Source organism: Setaria viridis, chromosome 8 (genome assembly GCF_005286985.2).
Source record: "Setaria viridis chromosome 8, Setaria_viridis_v4.0, whole genome shotgun sequence".
NCBI classification, from domain to species: Eukaryota; Viridiplantae; Streptophyta; class Magnoliopsida; order Poales; family Poaceae; genus Setaria; species Setaria viridis.
Genome location: NC_048270.2, coordinates 23,379,336 through 23,400,152, shown reverse-complemented (window position 1 = coordinate 23,400,152; position 20,817 = coordinate 23,379,336). Strand labels below are relative to the sequence as shown.

The window sequence follows — 20,817 nt, the reverse complement described above, 5'->3', positions numbered from 1 at the left end:
GTTTTCAGATGAAAAAAGGAATGTATAGTTCATGTTGAGTACTGACGGCATGAATCTGTTTGGTGAAAGAAGCAGCATGCACAGCCCATAGCCAGTGTTGGTGACCATATACAACCTTCCCCCATGGCTATGTCACAAGAGAAAGTTCCTTTTCCTAACCATTCTCATACAAGGCCCGAAGCAACCTGGCATCGACATAGATGTTTTCCTTGAGCCATTGATGGAAGGTATACAGAAGATTTGGGAACATGGGGTTTGGATGTGGGATGAGTATAGCATACTAAGGGTCATTATCTTTGTTACCATCAATGATTATCCTGCCCTATTTGTCCTGATAAGTCAAGTAAAAGGTAAGACAACATGTGTAGTTTGCTTGGATGGAACATCATATGTGTATCTTAAGGGATCTATGAAGATAGTGTTCATGCGACACAGGTGCTTCTTATTGAAGACGCACAAATACCGCAGGATGAATGACTTTTTCAATGGAACCAATGAGAATGTTTTTTCTCCAAAACAAGCTATGGATAAAATAGTATTTGAAATGCATGAGAAGGTCAGGTTTAAACTCAGTAAGAAGTCATTAGGTGGTGCTGATAATTCAAAAAGGGGAAGGAAGCAGGCTGAAACTACAGACGCCGCAGACATGTCATTTAAGAAGATGTCTATCTTCCTTAAGTATTTTCCATACTTGTGAGAGCTGGTGGTGCACCATGTCATTGATGGGATGCATCTTCATAAGAATGTTTTTGATAGCACCATCAGATTCTTGGGCTTATCAGGTAAGGCAAAGCATGGACTGAAATCACGTAAGGATCTAGTGGACCTACAAATTAGGCTAGAGCTCCACCCCGCAAGAACTTCCTAATGGTAAGCAATACCTTCCCCCGACTAGCACAACTTAACACCAGATGAGAGATTGGCTATGTGCTAGTGTTTGCGCGGGTTGAAAGTGCCGACCGGATTCTCATCCAACATCCAGTCAGGACATGACGCTTGCTATCTATAACTCTCATGATTGCCATGTGATGATCATAGTTTTTCTCACTATTGCGATCCGGGCTACCAAACCAGTATTTGTTAAGATGGTTATCACACGGATGTGTTACTTTTTCAATGTGATTTTGTAGAAAGTGATCAATTGTATCGAGTTGGCTAGGCTACAGTTGTTTGTGTCGGAAACTCAGGTCCAACTTGAGATGTGCTTCCCTCTGTCCTTTTTCGATATCATGGAACATCTTATGGTCCATATGGCCTAGCAAATAACTGAACTAGGGCCTATGTCCTTCCATCAGATGTGGACATACGAACGGTTCATGTCGACTCTCAATGGATACATGAGAAACAAGGCCTTTCCAAAGGGCAGCATGATATAGAGCTACCATACAGAAGAGAGTATTGATTGCTGCATAGATTACAAAAAGATAGAGAGCTATTGGTTTATCGGAATCTCGACACAAGGGTAGATTGTCCGAGAGAGGTACCATTGGAATGAAAAGATTCATCGACAAGGACAACTAGCAATTAGAGAAAGCGCATTCAAGCGTTCTACAACAACTCGCAATAGTGGAGTCCTTCGTCGAGCAACACCTAAATGAGGTCCGTGGAGAAAGTAATGGTCACTCGGAGGATTGGATCATCAAAGAGCAAAAGCGTTGTTTCCCATCATGGTTGAAGGACCATGAGCAGCTATTTCAAGGAAATTCCACAGATGAAGTAACATTGACTAGGTTGGCGTCTGGCACATCAAGCAATGTCACCTCATGGCAAGCATACAAAATTAATGGATACACATTTTATACCACCGCAAAGGACAACAAAAAGGTGGCGTTCCAAAATAGTGGTGTTTGCATAGAGGCGATTGATACATCCGGATAGAACATAACTTACTACGGTTTCATATAGGATATATGGAAACTTTGCTATGGAGAGAATATTGGAATCCCCATCTTTCGGTGCCAACGGGTCAAACACCTGAATGGCGTTACAGATGACAATTATGGGTTGACACTTGCAGACCTAGCCAATGTAGGTTACATAGATGACCCATGGGTACTCGCTAAGCATGTCGCACATGTATTCTACATAACCGACCCTATGAATGCAAAGAAGCACATTGCTGTCTCTGGAAAACAAAGGATCCTTGGAGTTGAAGGTGTAGTGGATATTGAGGATTACAATCAGTATGAGGAATTGGACTTGTTTAACAACCATGAACGAAGAATCAAGCGTGTTGAAGCAAGCATTGATAAATCCATGAAACCATGGTTACATAGTGACTGTGAAGGAAGAATCATTAAAGAATAAATTAACATTTCTTGTTAGTTATGTTGTAAGACTTATTAATTATCTTCTAAGACTTTATTGATGTGGATTAGACTTTATTATCTTGTAACTAATCACTAGCATAAGAAAAGGGTAGGGGTACATCCATGCCACAATACAATATAACCAGTTCTGATAATAATGCAAGTTCGTACATCAATACTTAAGGTCTTAGAGACAACAAGTTCAAATCCATAAGAAAAGAGTAGGGATACATCCATGCATGTTACATATTTCATACTTTGTGTCGCTTCCTTAGATATGAAACATAGTTAAGGTCTCCAATCATCAAGCCTAGAGCTTCATCAAAAAAGGTTAGAGCACAGATGAGTGCACTCTCCTTCGCTTCACATTGGCAATCACATAGATGACCATAAATCGCGAACAGTGGAGAGGTCAATTGTTGTGGCCTGTAGAAAGTGCGATGAGCCTAGAACTTCCCATCTCTGGTGAATATCGGGTTTCCACCCAAGTAAGTGAAATCCAATTTATCCAAGACTTGAGTCTGAATCGCATGAAAGCTAATTGCTGCATTGGTAGTACCAAAGAGATCCTAAATGGTGATAATAACCTAATAAAAGTTAAAATCTGCAATATAACTAATGTTAAAAGAATGATAAAAGAATGTTCCATATCATATCATGTTGATTAAGCCGACAAAGCCTCTTAGTAGTCACAATCACATTGCTTTCTCCCTCCTCAAGTTGCTTTATTCGAAAATATGAGAAGTCTGGCACAAAGTACCCATGATCCTTAAGCTGCTGTAGGCAGGCTTCCACGGCGGTCCTCTCAAAAGTTACCCTATTTGGTGCTATTTGACCCATTACAGCAATTGAAACCATCGGGATGTGTCGGTGTTTTATGCCCGGCAACCTACCATGGAGTATCCCGAGGTAGTATATTTGTTGGTGGGGAATTTTCAAACCTGGAAATCAAAGTTAAAAGTGAGGACACAAGACATGGATTTATACAGGTTCTGGCCCCTAGAGTACGTAATACCTTACATCCTGTTTGGGGTGTTGTATATTGTGCCCTGTGCATGGATGTTATTTGGTGTTGAGGATTTGGTCCTCTGTTTTGGTTCTATGAGGTCTTCGCCTACCAATCTAGGGACCCCTGCCCTCCTTTATATACTCCAGGAGGCGGAATTACTAGTCGGTTACAAGGAGGAGTCCTAATAGGATTACATGGTATGAGTCCTAGTATGATTACAGAGGAATCCTAGTAGGAGTCCATATTATTTCTTCCTTGCGAGTACTGGGGATCTATCCCCGACAAGCCCCCAAGCACATCATAGTTGAGTGTAGTAGCCTTCGAGTACTTTTCAGATCCTCGTTGAGTAGTTTTTGTGCTCCTCGAGTACTCTGTCTGGCTGAAGCTTCAAAGTTCTTCAAAGCTGCGATGAGGCTAGCCCTTGATCATATTGATTTTGTAATCTTCATCTTTGAAATGTGATATGGAGGGCGGCGGAAGTCACACTCCATATGGAGTAGCCCCCGAGCCTTAGGTTGAATCAAAGAATCAAACTGAGGGTCAATAAAATCTTGAATCTTCTTTCTTCGTCTTGAAAAAAATCAACTGTTGGGTGTAGCTTATCAGCCTTCATTTAAATCATTATCCGAGTTGTATTGCGGTGTCTAGATCCCGAGCTTATGGGCCAAGTGAGCCATAGAAACCATGTTGAGTAGTTATTTGGCGCTTGGCCCCCGAGCTTGCAAGCTAGCTAAGTCATTGGAGATATTCCGAGTAGTAATTGGAGCTTAGCCCCCGAGCCTGAGAGCTAGCGGAGCCATTGTAGGTATGTTGAGCGTCCTTGAGAGTTGTCGTCGAAGCTTGACCTGCAAAAAGAGATGCATACATTATGTAGCATATTTGTAGAATTTGGAACTACTGAAATTTATCAGTGATGAATGTAAATGTTGTGTGTCGTGCTTTTGTTTCGGCCATATTTTCACAAGTATTTAGCCTGTTATGTTTAGGCTCCCAGTCCCTGTTTAGCCGTTGTCACTGCGTGTGAGATCTTTATCTCGTGTACGCGTACTGGCACTATTGCTAAGGAGATCTTTTTCTCGCATCCTAGCATTTAGGCATGATAGAAGATCTGAGGCATGTTCTACTCGAGTAGATTAGTGACCGCTAAGAGAAGATATTTAAAATAAGTAGTTGGTATTGCGACAAAAAGACTGCACGATTGCGCGTAAAGTAGTCATTGAGACTTTTTTGTCTTTTGGCAAGGAGAGCGTGTGTTTGCCACGCATAGGATTTGTGCCTCCTTAGGGTGTAGCCGCTGCAAGCCTCCAGCACTCAGTACAGGAAACCCGTGGTCGTAGCCTCCAAAATTCGATGTACCAAGCCTATTCGTGGAGCTTCCGGAACTCGGTGTACCAAGCCCATGGCTATAGCCTCTGTAATTTGGTGTACCAAGCCCATGGCTATCGGTTAACATACCCCAAGAATAATTGGCAAAGTGTCGCTCTAGAGGGTAATTTCTCTCGACAGGCGTACAAAAATCAGTAGTCGGCGCATTGCCCTTCACGCGAAAAATAAGCTAGAAAAATTATCTAAAATAATTATAAAAGTGACTTAGCTGGATTCGTGAATGATTGGCACTACAGGAGAAGTACCACCTAAATCTTCGACAACATCGTTGAGCCATCTAATTGGGTTGATAACCTACATCGTATCTAAATCTTTGACAACATCGTTGAACCATCTAATTGGGTTGATAACCTACATCGTATATAAGTAAATTTAGAAATTATTCATGTGTAGTACAGAATCAATTACATAAAGAAAAGAAAATTTCTAAGTTCCGAACTAATCCTTTGCTTCAATCGCCTTATGGCAAGTCAAATACGGCATTAGTGAAGTGAAATTATGGATGATGAGTCAAAGGTGGCTCCTCGGACATGTAGTGTCCCCTACCACCTCCACGGCCACCACCACCACGGCTGCCACCACCATGGGAAAAATAACTTCCACTTGCTATAGTTAGACTATCCAAATAAATTTGTAATAAGATATAGGTGGTTCCACAAACATCAACTTCAATTAAAATTACATCGTAAAACATCATAATTCACCAAATGCTCAGAATAAAAGATTGTCTAAAATAATTGAAGAAATTTACAATTGTTGGTTTAGATCTCATGTACATTGTTATAACTAATCATAATATATTTATTACCATGTTGCAATTGCATGGAATAAAAATGGAAAAATGTAACAATTATATCGTTGAGCACAAAAATGATATATATTATAAAAAAGTATAAAAAGGAAACAATTATTGTCCTAAAATTGGTAATAGACAAGCATCAAATTTAATAATCAAATACATATTTAAAGTTTGTCTAGTCAATCCATTTCCCTTAATGGATTTACTTAAAAAAACAACCGTCGGTCGGGGAGGAGGTAGCACTCGGGGAGGAGGAGGCCCGGCGCGAGGAGGCGCCAGCGGCCCAGCGGGGAGCAGGCGGCCCGACATGAAGGAGGCAGCGCTCGGGACCGAGGCACCACTTGGGGAAGGAGGCGGTTCAGTGGGGATGAGAGGTGACCTAGCGGGGAGGAGCCAGCACTCGAGCAGGTAGCCTGCCGGGGATGAGGAAGCCCGGCTAGAGGCGGCCCGGTGGGGAGCAGGCGGCGCTTGGGAAGGAGGCGCTGCTTGGGGAAGGAGGAAGCCTGGTGGGGATGAAAGGTGGCCCGGTAGGGAGGTGGTGGTGCTCGGGGAGGTAGCCCGGCGAGGAACAAGCGACGCTTGGGAGGAGGCCGGCAACGCTCGGGGGCCACGGCGGAGTCGGGCAGCCTGACGGTGTGATTTTTGTTCACAATGATAGGATTTTTTAGCGAGGCATAAGTGATGGTGGGCACTAACACTGCCTGCCAGCACAACTCCTCTGTGCTGGCGGGTGACATTAGAGCCCGCCAGCACAAATGATCTATGTTGGCGTGTTGCATTAAGCACCCGCTAGCATAGAGTTTTCACCAAATTTAAAAAGATTTAAATACTTGCTAAATGAGTTCGACATTGTTTCAAACTTCTACACCTGAATATAAATATTATATAGTTAATGTAAAAAATATATTTTCATACATAACACAAATGTTTTGACTAGTTAGTTCACATGTCACTATAGGTTGAAGCACCTCATGAGTTATAGTGTGATTATGACTTGGATATCCATTTGGGATGGAAGTACTGTTGCACTACCTCAAAATTGTCTTATTATTTTTGATCCATTTTGGTGCATTGGTAAAGTGGTTACATGCAAATTATCATGATTGTTTGACATATTTATATTTTATTAATGCGTGACCAGGGCATTAGCGTCCACCAGCACAGATCTCTCCTATATAACGCTCGACCAGGGCACCAAATTTTATAAGTCCCGGCATGATAGTTTCACTACACTGTCAGGCCAAATTTTTGCATGGGAACCGCCACCCTCCTCGACGCTGTCGCCGATGCTCCTTTGTGCGTCGTTGCGCCTCCCAAAGCACCACCGCGGCCCCCTCAACATGCGCCACCACGGCCCTCATCCACAAGCGCTGCCACCCTCCTCTCGTGCACTGCCGTGACCCTCCTCCATGAGTGTCGCCGTGGACCCCTCCCCCACGCCGCCTCCTCCCCGATGTTGCCACTCCTCCCCGTGCGCCGCCAACCATCCTCCTATGCGCTGCCGCGGCCCTCCTCCATGAGCGTCGCCACGGCCCCGTCCCCGACGCCTCCTCCAACCCGACACGGCCCCCTCCTCCCTGAGTGCCACTGCGGCCTCCTCCCGGATGCCACCATGCCTCCCCCTACTCAAGCTGCCCCCGCGCCACCCTCCTCCCCGCCAGCCGCCGCCACGGCCTCCCCGTCCGCTGCCGTCGTCCTCCCCAAGCCCCTGTCGCGCCAACCCCCTTCCATGGCGCCCAAGGAAGCCGCGCCGCCTCATCCACCCTAGCCACTGCGCCTCCTCCTCTCCCAAGCCACCTCCCCGACGGTTGTTTTTTAATTTAATTCAATTATCATTATTGTATTGAATATTGTGATAGGAAAATTTGGTGTATAACTATTTATTGATTGCAATTTTCAGAAATAATAAATTTGTATAATATGTGATAGAAAAATAGTTGGATTTAGTATACAAATTGTTGTAGAAATAATTTTTTAATGTATATAGGATACAAATTGCGATAGAAATAATTTTTATGTATGCAAATTGTGATAGAAATAATTTTTATGTATACACATTGCAATAGAAATAATTATTAATTACAAGTATTACAATTTTGCATATTAAAAGTCATGGACAACAACGAGAACAACATGACCAACAATGAGAACAATGTCACGGAACCAGATGCCACAAAATTAGTCCACCCTCCACTGCAAGATGGGGGAGAACAACAGCCTAGATCGAATGTTCAATCCTTGGAGGAGGAGGACGACGATTCTAATGCCGACGAGCATGGATTGTATTCTACTAAACCTGAGTACGAACCAAGCCCACCAAGGCCTCGCAGGCGTTTAGAAGAAGATGACCCTAAATACGATCTAACCGTGAATCATCAGGTATATATCGCATGCACATACATATACACGTGATATGTATGTTGGTCACATGAAGAACTAAACTCTAGCTATTGTTTTCTCTATAGAATGATGACCAATCCCCACTGCATTCCCTGCCATGATGTTATAGAACATCTACTCTGCATGAAGAGGAGGTAGCTGCCTCTGCACCACAAACTTCAGCTACAACTACTTCTAGTAGTAATCTGAAAAGGAAACGTGGGGAACAAAGCCGAAACCAGATCCCTGATAAAGGTACTCTCGTAATAGAATAGCTTAGCGCCAAAGGCCAGCCCATATTACCTGAGGGGATACCTGCTAGGTTTCGGAACATATTTGGTGCTATTGTCATAGATAAATTGCAGACATCGATCATGACTAGTAATTGGAAGAAGGTGCCTACCACTACAAAGGATATATTATGGGCCACGGTGAAATAGAAGGTTCACTTTTCCTGAAGGTCAAGAGAAATTCACAAGAAACTTTGCTGAGGGCCTCCTTGGGAGATGTTTTAGGAATTGGAGGTCTACTCTTAATAAAGAATATGTACAGAAAGGTAAGAATGGTAGGGATGACTTCGGTAAGATTCCTCTAGACATGTAGAAAGAGTTCAAACAACAGAAGAACATGTTGGAAGCAAAAGACCTGAGTGAAGAAAAAAACCGTGAAGGCTATGAAAGCCGCCCAGAACCCCCATCACTTGGGTGCGGGAGGGTAGGCTGCCGAGATTGCTAAATGGAGGAGAGAGGAAGAAGAACGGAGGAGAGCTGGTTTACCGGATATGTTTGTAGGCTTGGATGAGCGCAACAGGAATTGGGTACTAGCTCTAATTCCAACTGTAGCACCCGACAGCAAGGTTAAATTCAAACACCCCTCAATAGAGCTAATTTACGAGAGGTTGGCACAGCTCGCCGAGGCGCAAAAGAAGGATCTTTGAGACCCGATAGGGAGAAAGATCAGCTAACCATCGTGATCGGAACCATAGAGCCCTCTAGGCGATTTCGAGGGATGTCATCAACATTGCCCTGAGGTAAACCATTCCCCAACAACCAAGCAAGCTATAGGAAGCGTGACCATTATAAGAAAAACCTTGAAGATAAGATGAGAGAAATCTCTAAGTAGGAATTCTTAGAGTTCTTGGCCAACCACGCTACTTGCCAGATAATGGCTGACTGGAAAATATCTGATGGTCAACGACAGGCAGAACCAACCATGCTACTTGCCCAGACAGGACTCGTTGCTCCGAGTAGTGCTGGCTCCATTGCAAACATGAGGTATCCCATTGATGACATACAAGTGGATACACCATGCAAGTTGGATATACCTTATGGAAGGAAACAAAATAAGTTTCGAGAGGTCACAATCAGCATGGCAGTAATGGGTCATGTGTTCCCAAATGCACCCCCACCAGAATACACCTGGGTGAAAGTTGTTACGGTGTCAGTTGAGTTGTGGGAGATAGACATCCCTACTGATGAGGGGATTGAGATTCTCAGTGATGCGATGAACCAGTACATATTGTGAGATAGTCGAGATATCATTCTAAATGAACCACCAGAAACCTCAAGGCCGAGCCAAGAACTACCCTTTCCAGATTCAAATGTTGACACAGAGCAGCCGACGCTATCACATGTGCAAGGAGCTAACAATGAGGACGAGCAGCCAATCTATCACCTGTCCTAGAAGCTCTCAATGAGGACGATGGGACATCAGCACTAGAAGGCGATGAATGGGTAGATGATTTAGATGTTAATGATCCAATATTGCTTTCTCTATCATCTCCACCTCCCAAGAGGCCAGCGGTACCTCGCATGGTCATCACATATGAAAAGGCTCCATCAGCAGACGTCGACAAGGTTTTAAACGTATTGAAGAAGAAGGCTTCATCTCCCGGTGAAAAATCTGTAACTCGCAGCGCCTCTCAGCAAAAGAAAAATGATCAAAACCTCAATTTCTTTGCGTCAGATGATGTCCCAATGGATTATGAGCATGGCAAACCATTCTTGTATCGGTAGGATTTGCTGGAGGGCCCATGAGAATTGAATAAGCTACATGGATGGATCATGAATGCAATGAAGCAAGGCATTCAAGCAATCACCGCGCATGTCCCAACTAAGATTTTTCTTGGCATTCTCCCATACCAGATTATGATCGATTTCGAGGATTTGCACAAACTTTACCGTCAACAACGCCTCGACGTGAATCTCATTTCCGTATGGTGCTTATAAGTCCACATGTACCACATACACTAGTTTTAAATACATACGTATTTTATGTCAAGTACCTGAGCGACCTATTCTGCAGGATGCAATGGAGGGAGGAAGAATTGACGCAAGGCAGGTTCAAGGTAGCGTACCTTAGCCCAGCACAAATAAGCGAGCCAGAGCACATGTTCAAATTGGCGAAAACGATCAAAGCAAAAATAGATGCAGCAGAGACACAAGCAGAGAAAGATGCTACAAAAAATAAAGCCCACAGAGAAGAAATGCACAAAGTGTCTGTATATATTTCTAAAGTGATTCGGAAAAGGCCTGACAAGAAACATATCATGGCTCCTTACGATTTTGAGTAAGCTAGTTTTAATTAATATATATATATAGGTGCTATTTAATGCCATCTATAATATAAATTATTTTAATATAATGCAGTGATCATTAGATTTGCATCATGATTTTACCTAAGCTAGGAGAAGCAGTTGTCTCTGACTCAGCCAGCTATGATAGAGATAGGTACAAGGATTTTATAGACATTATACAAAAGTAAGACATTACTTGGCAGTTCTTATATGCATGTTGATATTCTATGCACCTAAGTTGTATTACTAACTATTATCTTTGTATGCTCAAAGAGCGTACAAGCTTAGCATACTAAAAAACAGGCCCCACAATCCAAAAAGGATGAAAGCTATAAAAATAATATATCATAAATACATAAGAACATAAAAACTTGCTTTTTTCATATATTGAAGACTTGTCATTAATAACAACTCATCACTGTATCATTTTTCTATTTGTTTGCAGTGCCACAAGCAACCTCCTGACTTTATGCTATGCGGATATTACGTGTGCGAGTTCATGAAAAACAACGGGAGGTACCGGACAGACCCTGAAAATGTAAGTCTCTTATACACTGCCATGTGCTAACTTTCTAATGATAATACATCCTAATCTTCATTTACTGTTTAGCTGCAGATACCTACCATCCGTAGTAACTATACCAAGATCAAAGATAAACAAATCGATAACATTTGTTTGGACATGGTGAGGTTCATCGTACGCAAGATTTGTATTGAAGATGGAGCATTCTTTGATAAAGATGGCGTGTTGATGGCGGACGAGTGCACAAATCTTCGTAGATGGGCATAGTAGTTTTAATATAAGCATGGCAAAGAACAGCTCTATTCCAAATATTGTATTTTTAATAATGTGAATTATATATTATGTACGATGTATTTTTTAATAATGTAAATTATTTATTATTCAAGTTTGTTGTTATGTGGTTGGAGATACATATTTCAATTTGACGGGTAAAAACTAGAGGGAAATAGAAATAATAAATAAATAATAAATAATTCATAGGAAATAATATATTGAATGGAAAATACATATTCTTGGCGGGCGGTATAAGCACCCGCAAGAAGAGAAACCATCTGTGCTGGCGGGTGTTGTAACCACACCACCAGGAGCGGTCTGTGCTAGGGGGCGAGCACCCGTCAGCATATGCGGCATTTGTGCTGGCTCAAAATTACTAGTTGGTGCGATACCATCACACCCGCCAGCACAAACCTATTCTAGCCGTCCCTAACAATAGCCCAGCGCTTTAAGATCGTCAGCCATCTACATGTACAGTAGGAACAACAAATAGCCAAGGTATACTGTCGGCCATTTCTCTTCGCTCCTTCATGGTCGGGCATTTGACCAATAGACAACTGGATGTTGAGCATCGAGTTCCCAACTGCAAAAGCCTGATAGGAAGGGGAGAAAACGTGCAGCAGCTGTCATGTTCGGATTTAAAAATACATAAAATAAATATTAAGCCTATTACCTCGTTACAGGTAATATGTCATTAGATCGACGGTCCAGTCATTTGGGAGTACTTGGTTATTGTAAAACTAATCAGAGCTGATTGAAGGCCATGGCATTGTTTGAGGAGGTGGGTTAGCGTTTTATTCCTTGAATGATTCCATCTTAGTCACATATATAATCCCTCAATACCAAATTAGGCCAAAAGGAATAGAATAGTAATTTAGGATCGAGGAGTACATCCACAAACATGATTAACAAACATAATCATCATATCCACGTTTCAACCTTGCATAATGCACAGATGTACAGATAACCCATCTACCAAGTAACAACTCGCATGCACCGTGCCCACCTGCCAACTACACTTGTTGGCTGTTACTCATCATAGTACATATATCATCCATATGACGAACTATGCTCACGCATCATTATGACCTTTTTACTACCCCAAACATTATTAAAGACAAATGACTGATATCATGACCTTAAACTGTAGTAGTATGTCTGCACCCCTCAGTTGCTTAGCCATCTGACGGCGAGCTCTCCCGCAAGGGTTCATTCATACGTGCATGATTACTATTTCTTAGGAATCAAATGCATAAGGGGTTGCAAGCACCAAAAGATGTGCCTTCCTACGCAAACTTAACGACACTACCTCACTCATGTCTACTTCATTGATTCCATTTGGAAGGCTCCAGTCAAATGAGTGCAGGAGTTGTGCCAGAGTCAACTCCATGCTCGCCAAGCCATAGTTATATCCAGGGCACATTCTTCTTCCTGATCCAAATGGTGTGTACTCGTAATTGTTTCCAAAAAAGTCAATGGAAGCACCTTCAAACCTCTCTGGCTTGAACTCCTCAGCATTTTCCCAGTATCGTGGGTCCCTTGAGATGGCCCAGGAATTTATAATTACTCTTGTTTTTGCTGGTATTGTGTATCCATTGATCACACAAGCTTCAATGCTTTCTCGTGGGACCAGAATAGGGCCTGGAGGGTGTAGCCTAAGAGTTTCCTTTATCACAAATTTAAGGTATTTGAGGTCACTTCCTCGGAGATCAGCTTCGGTAATGATTTTCTTGTCATGGAATGCCGATCTGATCTCGGTTTGCAGCTTCTTCATCACCTTAGGATTCATGATGAGCTCTGACATTGTCCATTCCATTGCAGATCCAGATGTATCTGTCCCACCAGCAAACATATCCTATATATGCATAAATAAAACAGAAAAAGTCACATGGTTAGTAGATCATATAAACATGTGCAACTTAATTAGATGAATTATCAGGCATTAAAAATTTAGATGCTAGTAGCTTAGTCACTAACCAAGATGATTGCTTTAATTGTGTTACGGGTAATCGGGAAGCCAAAGTCTCCATTCCCCTGGAGGCTCAGAAGAACTTCCACCAGATTCTTCTCTGTTGCGGTCGCTTGGTTGGCCGAGCCGTGCTTGAGAATTTCTTCTCTCTCGCTGATGATGTCCTCAAGGATGCCATCTATTGTTTCATGAATGCTTTGGAGGTTCCTCCCCATGCCAGTGAGAAAGCTGAGAATACTGGTGAAGCTAGGGAAGAGGTCTGGGATTTGGAAGCCAGAGCAATAGATGAAGCTCTGATGGATGGCTGCTAGAAAGTCATCCACCTTGCTACTCTTCATACCAAATGCCGCCCGGGAGACGATGCTGTTGGTTACCCTGTGGAGCTTTGAGGTTAAGTCCAATGGTGTTGATCCCCCAGCAGCACGGATATCATTTATGAGGTTCAGCACCTGTAGATTAATTGAAACATAGATTATGCATTAATTAGCTTCCTTGAACTTGACTAGCATTGGAGCACCTTGTCGTGAAGAGAAATTAATGACATTGGTCTGTTCCTTGTGCTCAACAATGCTATGATTTTGTCCATATTTTCACTGATTCTCTCGAACATCTCTTGCGAGGCAGTTAAGAGATTGGGTGGCACAAAGCATATTTGAATTTCACTTTAAATTTGGTGTATAAATTCTATCGTAGGTACATTACCATGCCGCTAGGAATAAACAAAGCAACACCAAAATATAACATTGGAAACTGGTGCCAAAAGTTTCTTACTAATTTTCTATATATTCATGCAAATTTTGAGTAAACCACTTGCTCATTTAATTTCATTCAAAGATCCTATGAAAACATAATTTCATTAAAGATCCTATGTTCCACCCATTCATTGAAGAATACCATCCAAATTTACCTTTTTCTCCTAATGTGTTGCATAGCTTTGATCAATTGCCTCACTTTCTGAATGATATTTATTACATTGAACTCCAATGACTCCATGAATTTTTTTTTTAATAAAACGTCTTTTGCAGCATATACGCATGTTGGTTCCTACTTTTATCCTAAATTTATAAATTTGAGTCCAAAGATAATTTGATTTTCCTGATTCTGTTTTTTAAAACTTATTATATGTGCTTATTCATATACGTGTAAGAAATATGTATTGTATGTGTTCTTGATTAATTAAAATTTTGGAATAAAATTTGTTGGTCTGCACAAAATTACTATGTAAAACATGGATTTGTTTACACTAGATTGTTTGGGAAAAAAATAGCCCTTACAAAAACAATGGTAAGTAGTGTTTTTTTAATACGTATGCACCATGTTATTAAGTTTTAAATAACTAAATCTTAGAAAATTCGGACAATCGTGTGAAAATGATCGTATTCTTGAAATAATGAACATGACATTGAAATCCATAAAGAAACTATGACAAGTCCGTAAGACAAAATTCGCGGCTTTGAGACCACGTGGAGGAGGATAAGAATGTATAGTGAGGATTTCGGAACGATGTGCCAGCATGCAGGATTGATGTGTATTGATGTATTTCTTCTTCCCTTCTTCTACGTAGGGGCTCGTGGAGTCGTGGTAGATAGATGGATATACCATGGTCCATGATGAACGTACCTCTTCCTCCCTGATATGCTGATAGGAGAGGATGCGATCGGCGCTGAGGATCTCCTGGTTGCAGAGCCTGCGGAGCTTCCGCCAGTAGTCGCCAGTCGGGGAGAAGAGTATGTCCTCCCAGTTGTAGGCCACGATGCCGCCGGCCATGAGCTTTGGTCTGGTTGCGAAGATGGCGTCGTGGGTCTTGAGCACTTCGCGGGCGACCTCCTTGGACGTGACCACCACAACCGGTATCTGACCAACGCGGAGGCTCATCAGCGGGCCATGCACGTCGGCCAGGTCGCGCAGCGCCCTGTGCGGCAGCTTGTCCACCAGCCGGTGTGCGCTCCCGATCACCGGGAGGTTCCGTGGCCCCGGCGGAAGCCGCGGAGACGGCTTCAGTAGGTGAAAGAAGGTAATGGCCAAGAGAGACAAGATCACAGCAGAGCATAGGAAGAAGAGATCATGGTCCATGGCAGGAACTATCATGATTATCTTTCTACTTGATGGCCACATGTAATTGTTTCGGTGCTGTGTGCTCGGCTTTGGTGCCCAAGAGATCCTTCTTATAGGCCGGGTGGCGGGGGTCCCACCTAGTTGAAAACTGGCTAGCTAGCTACACGGCCATGAGTTTTCAACGTGGTGGGACCAGGCTGAAATATGCCTTTTAACTGGTAGTGGACTTTGCACCATTAGTGAATAACATGATGATCAGTGCCGTTACACTAGCTAGAAACCCATAACTTGCTATCCACAAATTTTGATTTTTTTTTTTTGAGCTGCTGCCGCTCCATGCTCCAAAGCCAACACATCTTGAATCACTTTGACAACGTCGTGGCATATGATCTGCTTTTCTAAGAGATACGTCACGGCAGCACGGCGCATCACGATCAGCGGCAAAGACAAGGACGATGGCCGATCGGGGTGGTTTCCACCCGGACGAAATCGTCCAAGAGCTATCTGACAATGAGGGTGATGAATTCTTTAGCTTTGTTCGCATCCAAATCGCCGTGACAATGAGGGTGATGAATTCTTTAGCTTTGTTCGCATCCAAATCGCCGTGACAATGAGGGTGATGAATTCTTTAGCTTTGTTCGCATCCAAATCGCCCTGATCTTTGCCATCTCTGTCGTTTGGCGTCTAGACACTACCAGAACTGAAATTGCCTTGACGGTTACCGCCAAGGTAATTGTTCTTGGCGGCTGACTGCCAAGCAAAACCCACCAAGCGTAGAAAGCTAAGGAAAAATAATACACTTGGCGGCTAGATTCTTGCTGCCAAGGATCATTTCCTTGGTGATGAGGGTACCAAGAAAATTGTGATGATATCAAAATTGCCAAGTGCCAAGAAAACGTTCTAACTGTCAAGTAAATAACTTCACTTGGCAGCCCCAACCGCCAACGAAATTCTATCGACCACCAAGGTAATATGATTCCTCGGCCGGCTAGAACCACGTCTGCCAACCACCAAGAAAATGAATAGTGCCAACAAAAAAATAATGCTTGCGATAATCAATAAATTACAAGATTCTAGCTACTCATAGAATCAATAATCTCAATTAACATGTAGACATGCATAAATACCTTTTTTTACCGAGAACACATTGATACAAATATCATTTCCATAAGCTAGTGATTGGTCCCAAACATGAAATTGACTTAACACATATCCATGAGAATATTACTAGTCCATACATCACACCAAAAGCCATTAAGAGTTTCCAAACTGGTAGGGATATCATCAAGTCTACTTGTACCATTTCCAGCCTCGTCAGCGCCATTCTCCATCTTCAGCTTGCGAGTGCCCTACAATGTCCATGTACAAGTTAAAAAGGTAGCAACCAAATGTACCAGTCCATTAAGATGTGCAGAAGATACCAATACACAAAGAAGGGATCGTAGAAAAGATTCTAGCCATATCTTGTAGCAAGCATTGGACACACAAAACAACCTTGAGTGTGCCATGTAACAATGTTACATTAGCAGGAAAATCTTGGAGTGGCCAGCCATTGAACATCCACTCACCTTCTAACATTAACCTGTTCTGCCATGAAAAGACAAGTTAACAGATATTAGTTTCATAATTATTTGGCAAGGCCGCAAGGGTGCTGTTCATTCTCAACATGATCTTTAGCCAAAACTGAGAACAATAATAAAGTAGTATATCGAAAAGCTATTTAGCTCTCATGCAACACCACAAGAATAATAATATCAAGACACAAATGACCAGCAACAGAAGGTTCAATTTTCTAAACTTAAATTTGATGGCAAACTGTTCATCATAGAGTCATATCCAGGAGTTCAATTTCAGAATTTCATTATATAGTGATCACAACTAATTATGTTCCATAAACTACTCACCAAGTGAAAATAGAGATGCACCATGTCACTTTCAGTCAATCAGATGGATACAAGACAGTATCCAATAGTACAGTAGGAAAGACAGTAGGAAATTTAAAAAAGGAAGAAGTCCATATTAACCCACTCATCTATTCCTTGAGTCTAGAATTCAACCCCAAACTATGAACCTGTCTAACTGACACCCCGGAACTTCGCAAACCAGGTACGCGAACCCCCTGAACTGTCCATATCACGTGAGGTGGTTATATGGACTTCTTCCTTATGCTAATGCATCACTGAGACCTCTGTTCCACAGAAATCAGTATCTGTTATTAGGCAAGGCATGGGTTTTTTCTCATATTAAATTTCTCCATGCAAACTATGTTGCTCGTGCTGATCCATCCTAATTGGATTCGGTTATCATTCAGTGACCTTGCTTCAAGTAAATTTTCCGTAGGGCATGATGCAAGTCTTCTACGACTGACTATGTCGCATTTCACGTTTTTTTCACTGAACCACACGAATGAACTGTTTTCTTTTTAAGTAATTGACAGTCTTTGAGTTGGCTGAGTAACTCCTAATTATACATTATACTCCTAATCATATTCTCTGATCGAAGCATCCTAAAATATATTATGTGAGCATGGATATATTCTCTGTGCAAAACTGTATTGCTATGTTTGCCCTTTCAAGATCCATTTGTCCTCAGTCCTCGTTAGTCCCATGCACTATTGATCTGAGCGAACATAATATAGGTTTTACATGCTCAGCTGGCTTCACGGATAGGAAAGGATTTTTCTTAACTTTTCCATTTGTGCAAGAACTTAACTGTTCTATTCCGAATTTTGAAATGAATGTAGGATTAATATTCAAGACAGGATCTAATTGTTTAAAAAGGTTGCTCTGTGCGCCTTTTATGGATCATGCTCCACACAGAAATAGGAGATGCTTTGTGTATTGTGTTCAGCTTATGTTATAAAAAATAAAAGATTGCAACATTTAAATACAAATATATCTATATTGGTGACTTTTTTGTGCTAAAACTTGGTGTTGCAAAAATCTTGTCAAAGTTGGACGGAGAAATTGAACAAATATTAGTGCACAAAACGCCGGCTGTGATTCGTGCTGTGAATAACCTACAAAACGCCAATGCAACAAAGCGGCATAGTTCCACCCTGCCGCGTCCCCTCCGGTGTACGGGAGAGCGGCCATATCCCCTTCGGCGCGCGCCACAGTTCAAGTACCTTTAACTTATATTTTTGAAATGAACCAGGAGAGTTGCCGACTATATTAAAAAAAGGAGTTCCAGATTGGAAAGTAAAACAAAGAAAAGAAAAGAAACCAAACTCGTCCGATTGGATTGAGACATCAACGCGGGTAGCCACTCAACTCAAAAACTACCACCCCTGACCGGTTGAATTGGGACATCAACGCGGCCTCATCACTCCGCTCGCCATAGCGGCACCCACGAACATCCCCTCTCGTACCTTAGCTTAGATTGACGCACATGCAAATTTCCTTGGAGGCGGCAACACTGCATGAGTCAACCCAGCTGTGGCCCTAGCATGCAAACCGACCTATCCATAGCTCAAGTTGACCCATCTCCCTCCACCCACAAAGAAAAATTAAGTTCCTGGTTGGTTCCTTTAGTCCATGGACTAAAGTTATCCTACCTTGTTTGGATCCAGGGACTAAAGTCCATTAATGCAGATAAACAAAAATGATATTACCCCTAATTAATGCATAAGGGAGGGTTCATGACAGGTGGGAATAGGCAATAAATGAGGGACAGGGGTGTCTTCCAGGACTTTTAGGGCACTCCCAATGGGAGAAACCAACCTAGTTTCCATAGTCTAGGATATTGTATCAAGAAATCATCCTTCACAATGCAATTTTTTTATCTAGAATCTAAACAAAAATCCAACCAATCATTCTCCATTCTAGTACTAGATCCTCTGTGCATCATGTAAAGGAGCTCGAGTGATGGGTAGCAGCGATGCAAGCGCAAAGGATCCGGCAGTAAGTAAGAAGAAAATACTTGGGTCTCCCCAATGCAGATTCGCTAGTTTCTTGGCCCATCGGTGCACGTGAGGACTTGGTTTCCTCTCTAAGAAATGGTTTCTCTCTCTCTCCATAATAAATCTACTGCCACATCAGCAAATTGCTTAGTTGGCATGACAATTAAGAGGGATAGAAACTATCATCAATGTCCCATTGGAACTGCCCTTAGTCCACTTTAGTCCACCCCCCTTGGACTAGAGGACTAAAGGGTTTAGTCCACATTTTAGTCCACATGTTTGGCACTTTAGGGACTAAGGTGGTGTACGGTTCCTTTAGTCTATACCCTATTTGGTTTCATGGACTAAAGTCCATAAATATTGTTGAACAAACATGATATTACCCCTGTATCCACCACTCTACCCACCGCCCCCTTTCCGCCGCTCCCAGACCCAGGATGTCCTCCGACCAGGACGATGCCCCCGACGGCGGCGAGGACTCACCCCTCCTCCGCCGCTGAGGGTCCTCTCCCGTGTCCTCCTAATTTCCACCTTTCTCATCCCCAACGACTCGCTCCTCCCCACTGACGAGGACTTCAAGTCCACCACGCGGCCCCGCGCCAAGAGCTCCTCCGCCGAGAGCGCGATCGACCGCGGGCACCTGGCAGGGGCGGCTCTCCCCCTCCTTCACCCCCGCCACCGGAGGGTGCCGCAAGGGCGACGGCGTCGGCTATCTTGCCGCGGAGCGGGCCGGAGAGGGCGGTGTCAAGGAGGCGGAGGTCGAGCCCGGTGCGATCCCGGTCCCATCACCGCGCGGACGGGCCGGCGACAACGGCCGCAAGGCGGGTCTCCTTGGCGGGACGCGCCACGGTGCCCACAGTAGAGAGGTGGAGCACCGCTGCCAGCCTCTCCATCACGCGGCAGCGGAAGGTGATGGACCCGTCACCGAGGGCGACGGCGGGGTCAGGTGGGAGGGCAGAGGTAGGGAGGGCGGCAGGGGCCAGGCGGGACGCGGCAGGAGGGAGAGCTGGATGGGAGGGAGGGTAATAAATGAGGGGCAAGGTGTCCCCAACACCCTTTAGTCCAGTTTTGTGGACTAGAGGACTAAAGTCTTTAGTCTAAACTTTAGTCCACCTGTCTAGGTGTTAGGGACTAAAAGTGCATAAAAACAGTGGACTAAAGTTTAGTCAAAAGGGCCAAAATGGACTAAAAAACAGGGCCTAAAGCTGTCTCTGGTTTACCGCCAAATATTTTCTTGCCCTCGAGAACATTTCGCGCCATAAATACATGCAATGTATTTGCAAAAAATCATTCCCACAACTGGTTGGTGCATCCTTATCGCCCAGCCGTCCAACTTGCTTTAACATTCATGCACAACTTGCCTCACGCGGATCTGCGTTGACCGTCTGCACGCGCCTGCGTGCCTCACGAGGCTTGCCTCCCAGGCATTTTCTGCGCGGACCCACTACCGGCTCCTGCGCAGCTCCGCCGGCCTCCGCCTCCACCTCCTCCGCCACCACCACCACCTCCTCCGCCCTGCTTGCCATCTCCTCCGCCACCACCTCCTGCGCAGCTTCTCCATCGTCACAACCTCCCCCTCCGCTACCTCTTCCGCCTGCCTTACTCGACGCCAGCTCTTCCGTCTGAACAGCTTGACGCC

At 43.5% G+C, this 20,817-nt stretch overlaps 1 protein-coding gene across 1 annotated transcript; it reads right to left on the bottom strand.

The window, feature by feature from the left end:
• Positions 1-12,158: 12,158 nt before the first annotated feature.
• LOC117866909 (premnaspirodiene oxygenase) lies at positions 12,159-15,359 on the bottom strand. Its single transcript, XM_034751205.2, has 3 exons — positions 14,843-15,359; positions 13,231-13,671; positions 12,159-13,108 (listed from the first exon to the last, which is right to left on the bottom strand). Exons 1-3 carry the CDS (start codon positions 15,335-15,337, stop codon positions 12,491-12,493), a joined length of 1,554 nt encoding a protein of 517 aa, XP_034607096.1. The 5' UTR covers positions 15,338-15,359; the 3' UTR covers positions 12,159-12,490.
• Positions 15,360-20,817: the final 5,458 nt, after the last annotated feature.

Bases quoted from the DNA above. Each gene is read 5' to 3' on its own strand.
- LOC117866909 (XM_034751205.2), bottom strand. From the start codon at position 15,337: ATGTGGCCATCAAGTAGAAAGATAATCATGATAGTTCCTGCCATGGAC. The intron at 13,672-14,842 runs GTACGTTCATCA...ATTAATCTACAG, and splicing joins AGCATATCAGGGAGGAAGAG to GTGCTGAACCTCATAAATGA. The intron at 13,109-13,230 runs GTTAGTGACTAA...ATGCATATATAG, and splicing joins CAATTAAAGCAATCATCTTG to GATATGTTTGCTGGTGGGAC.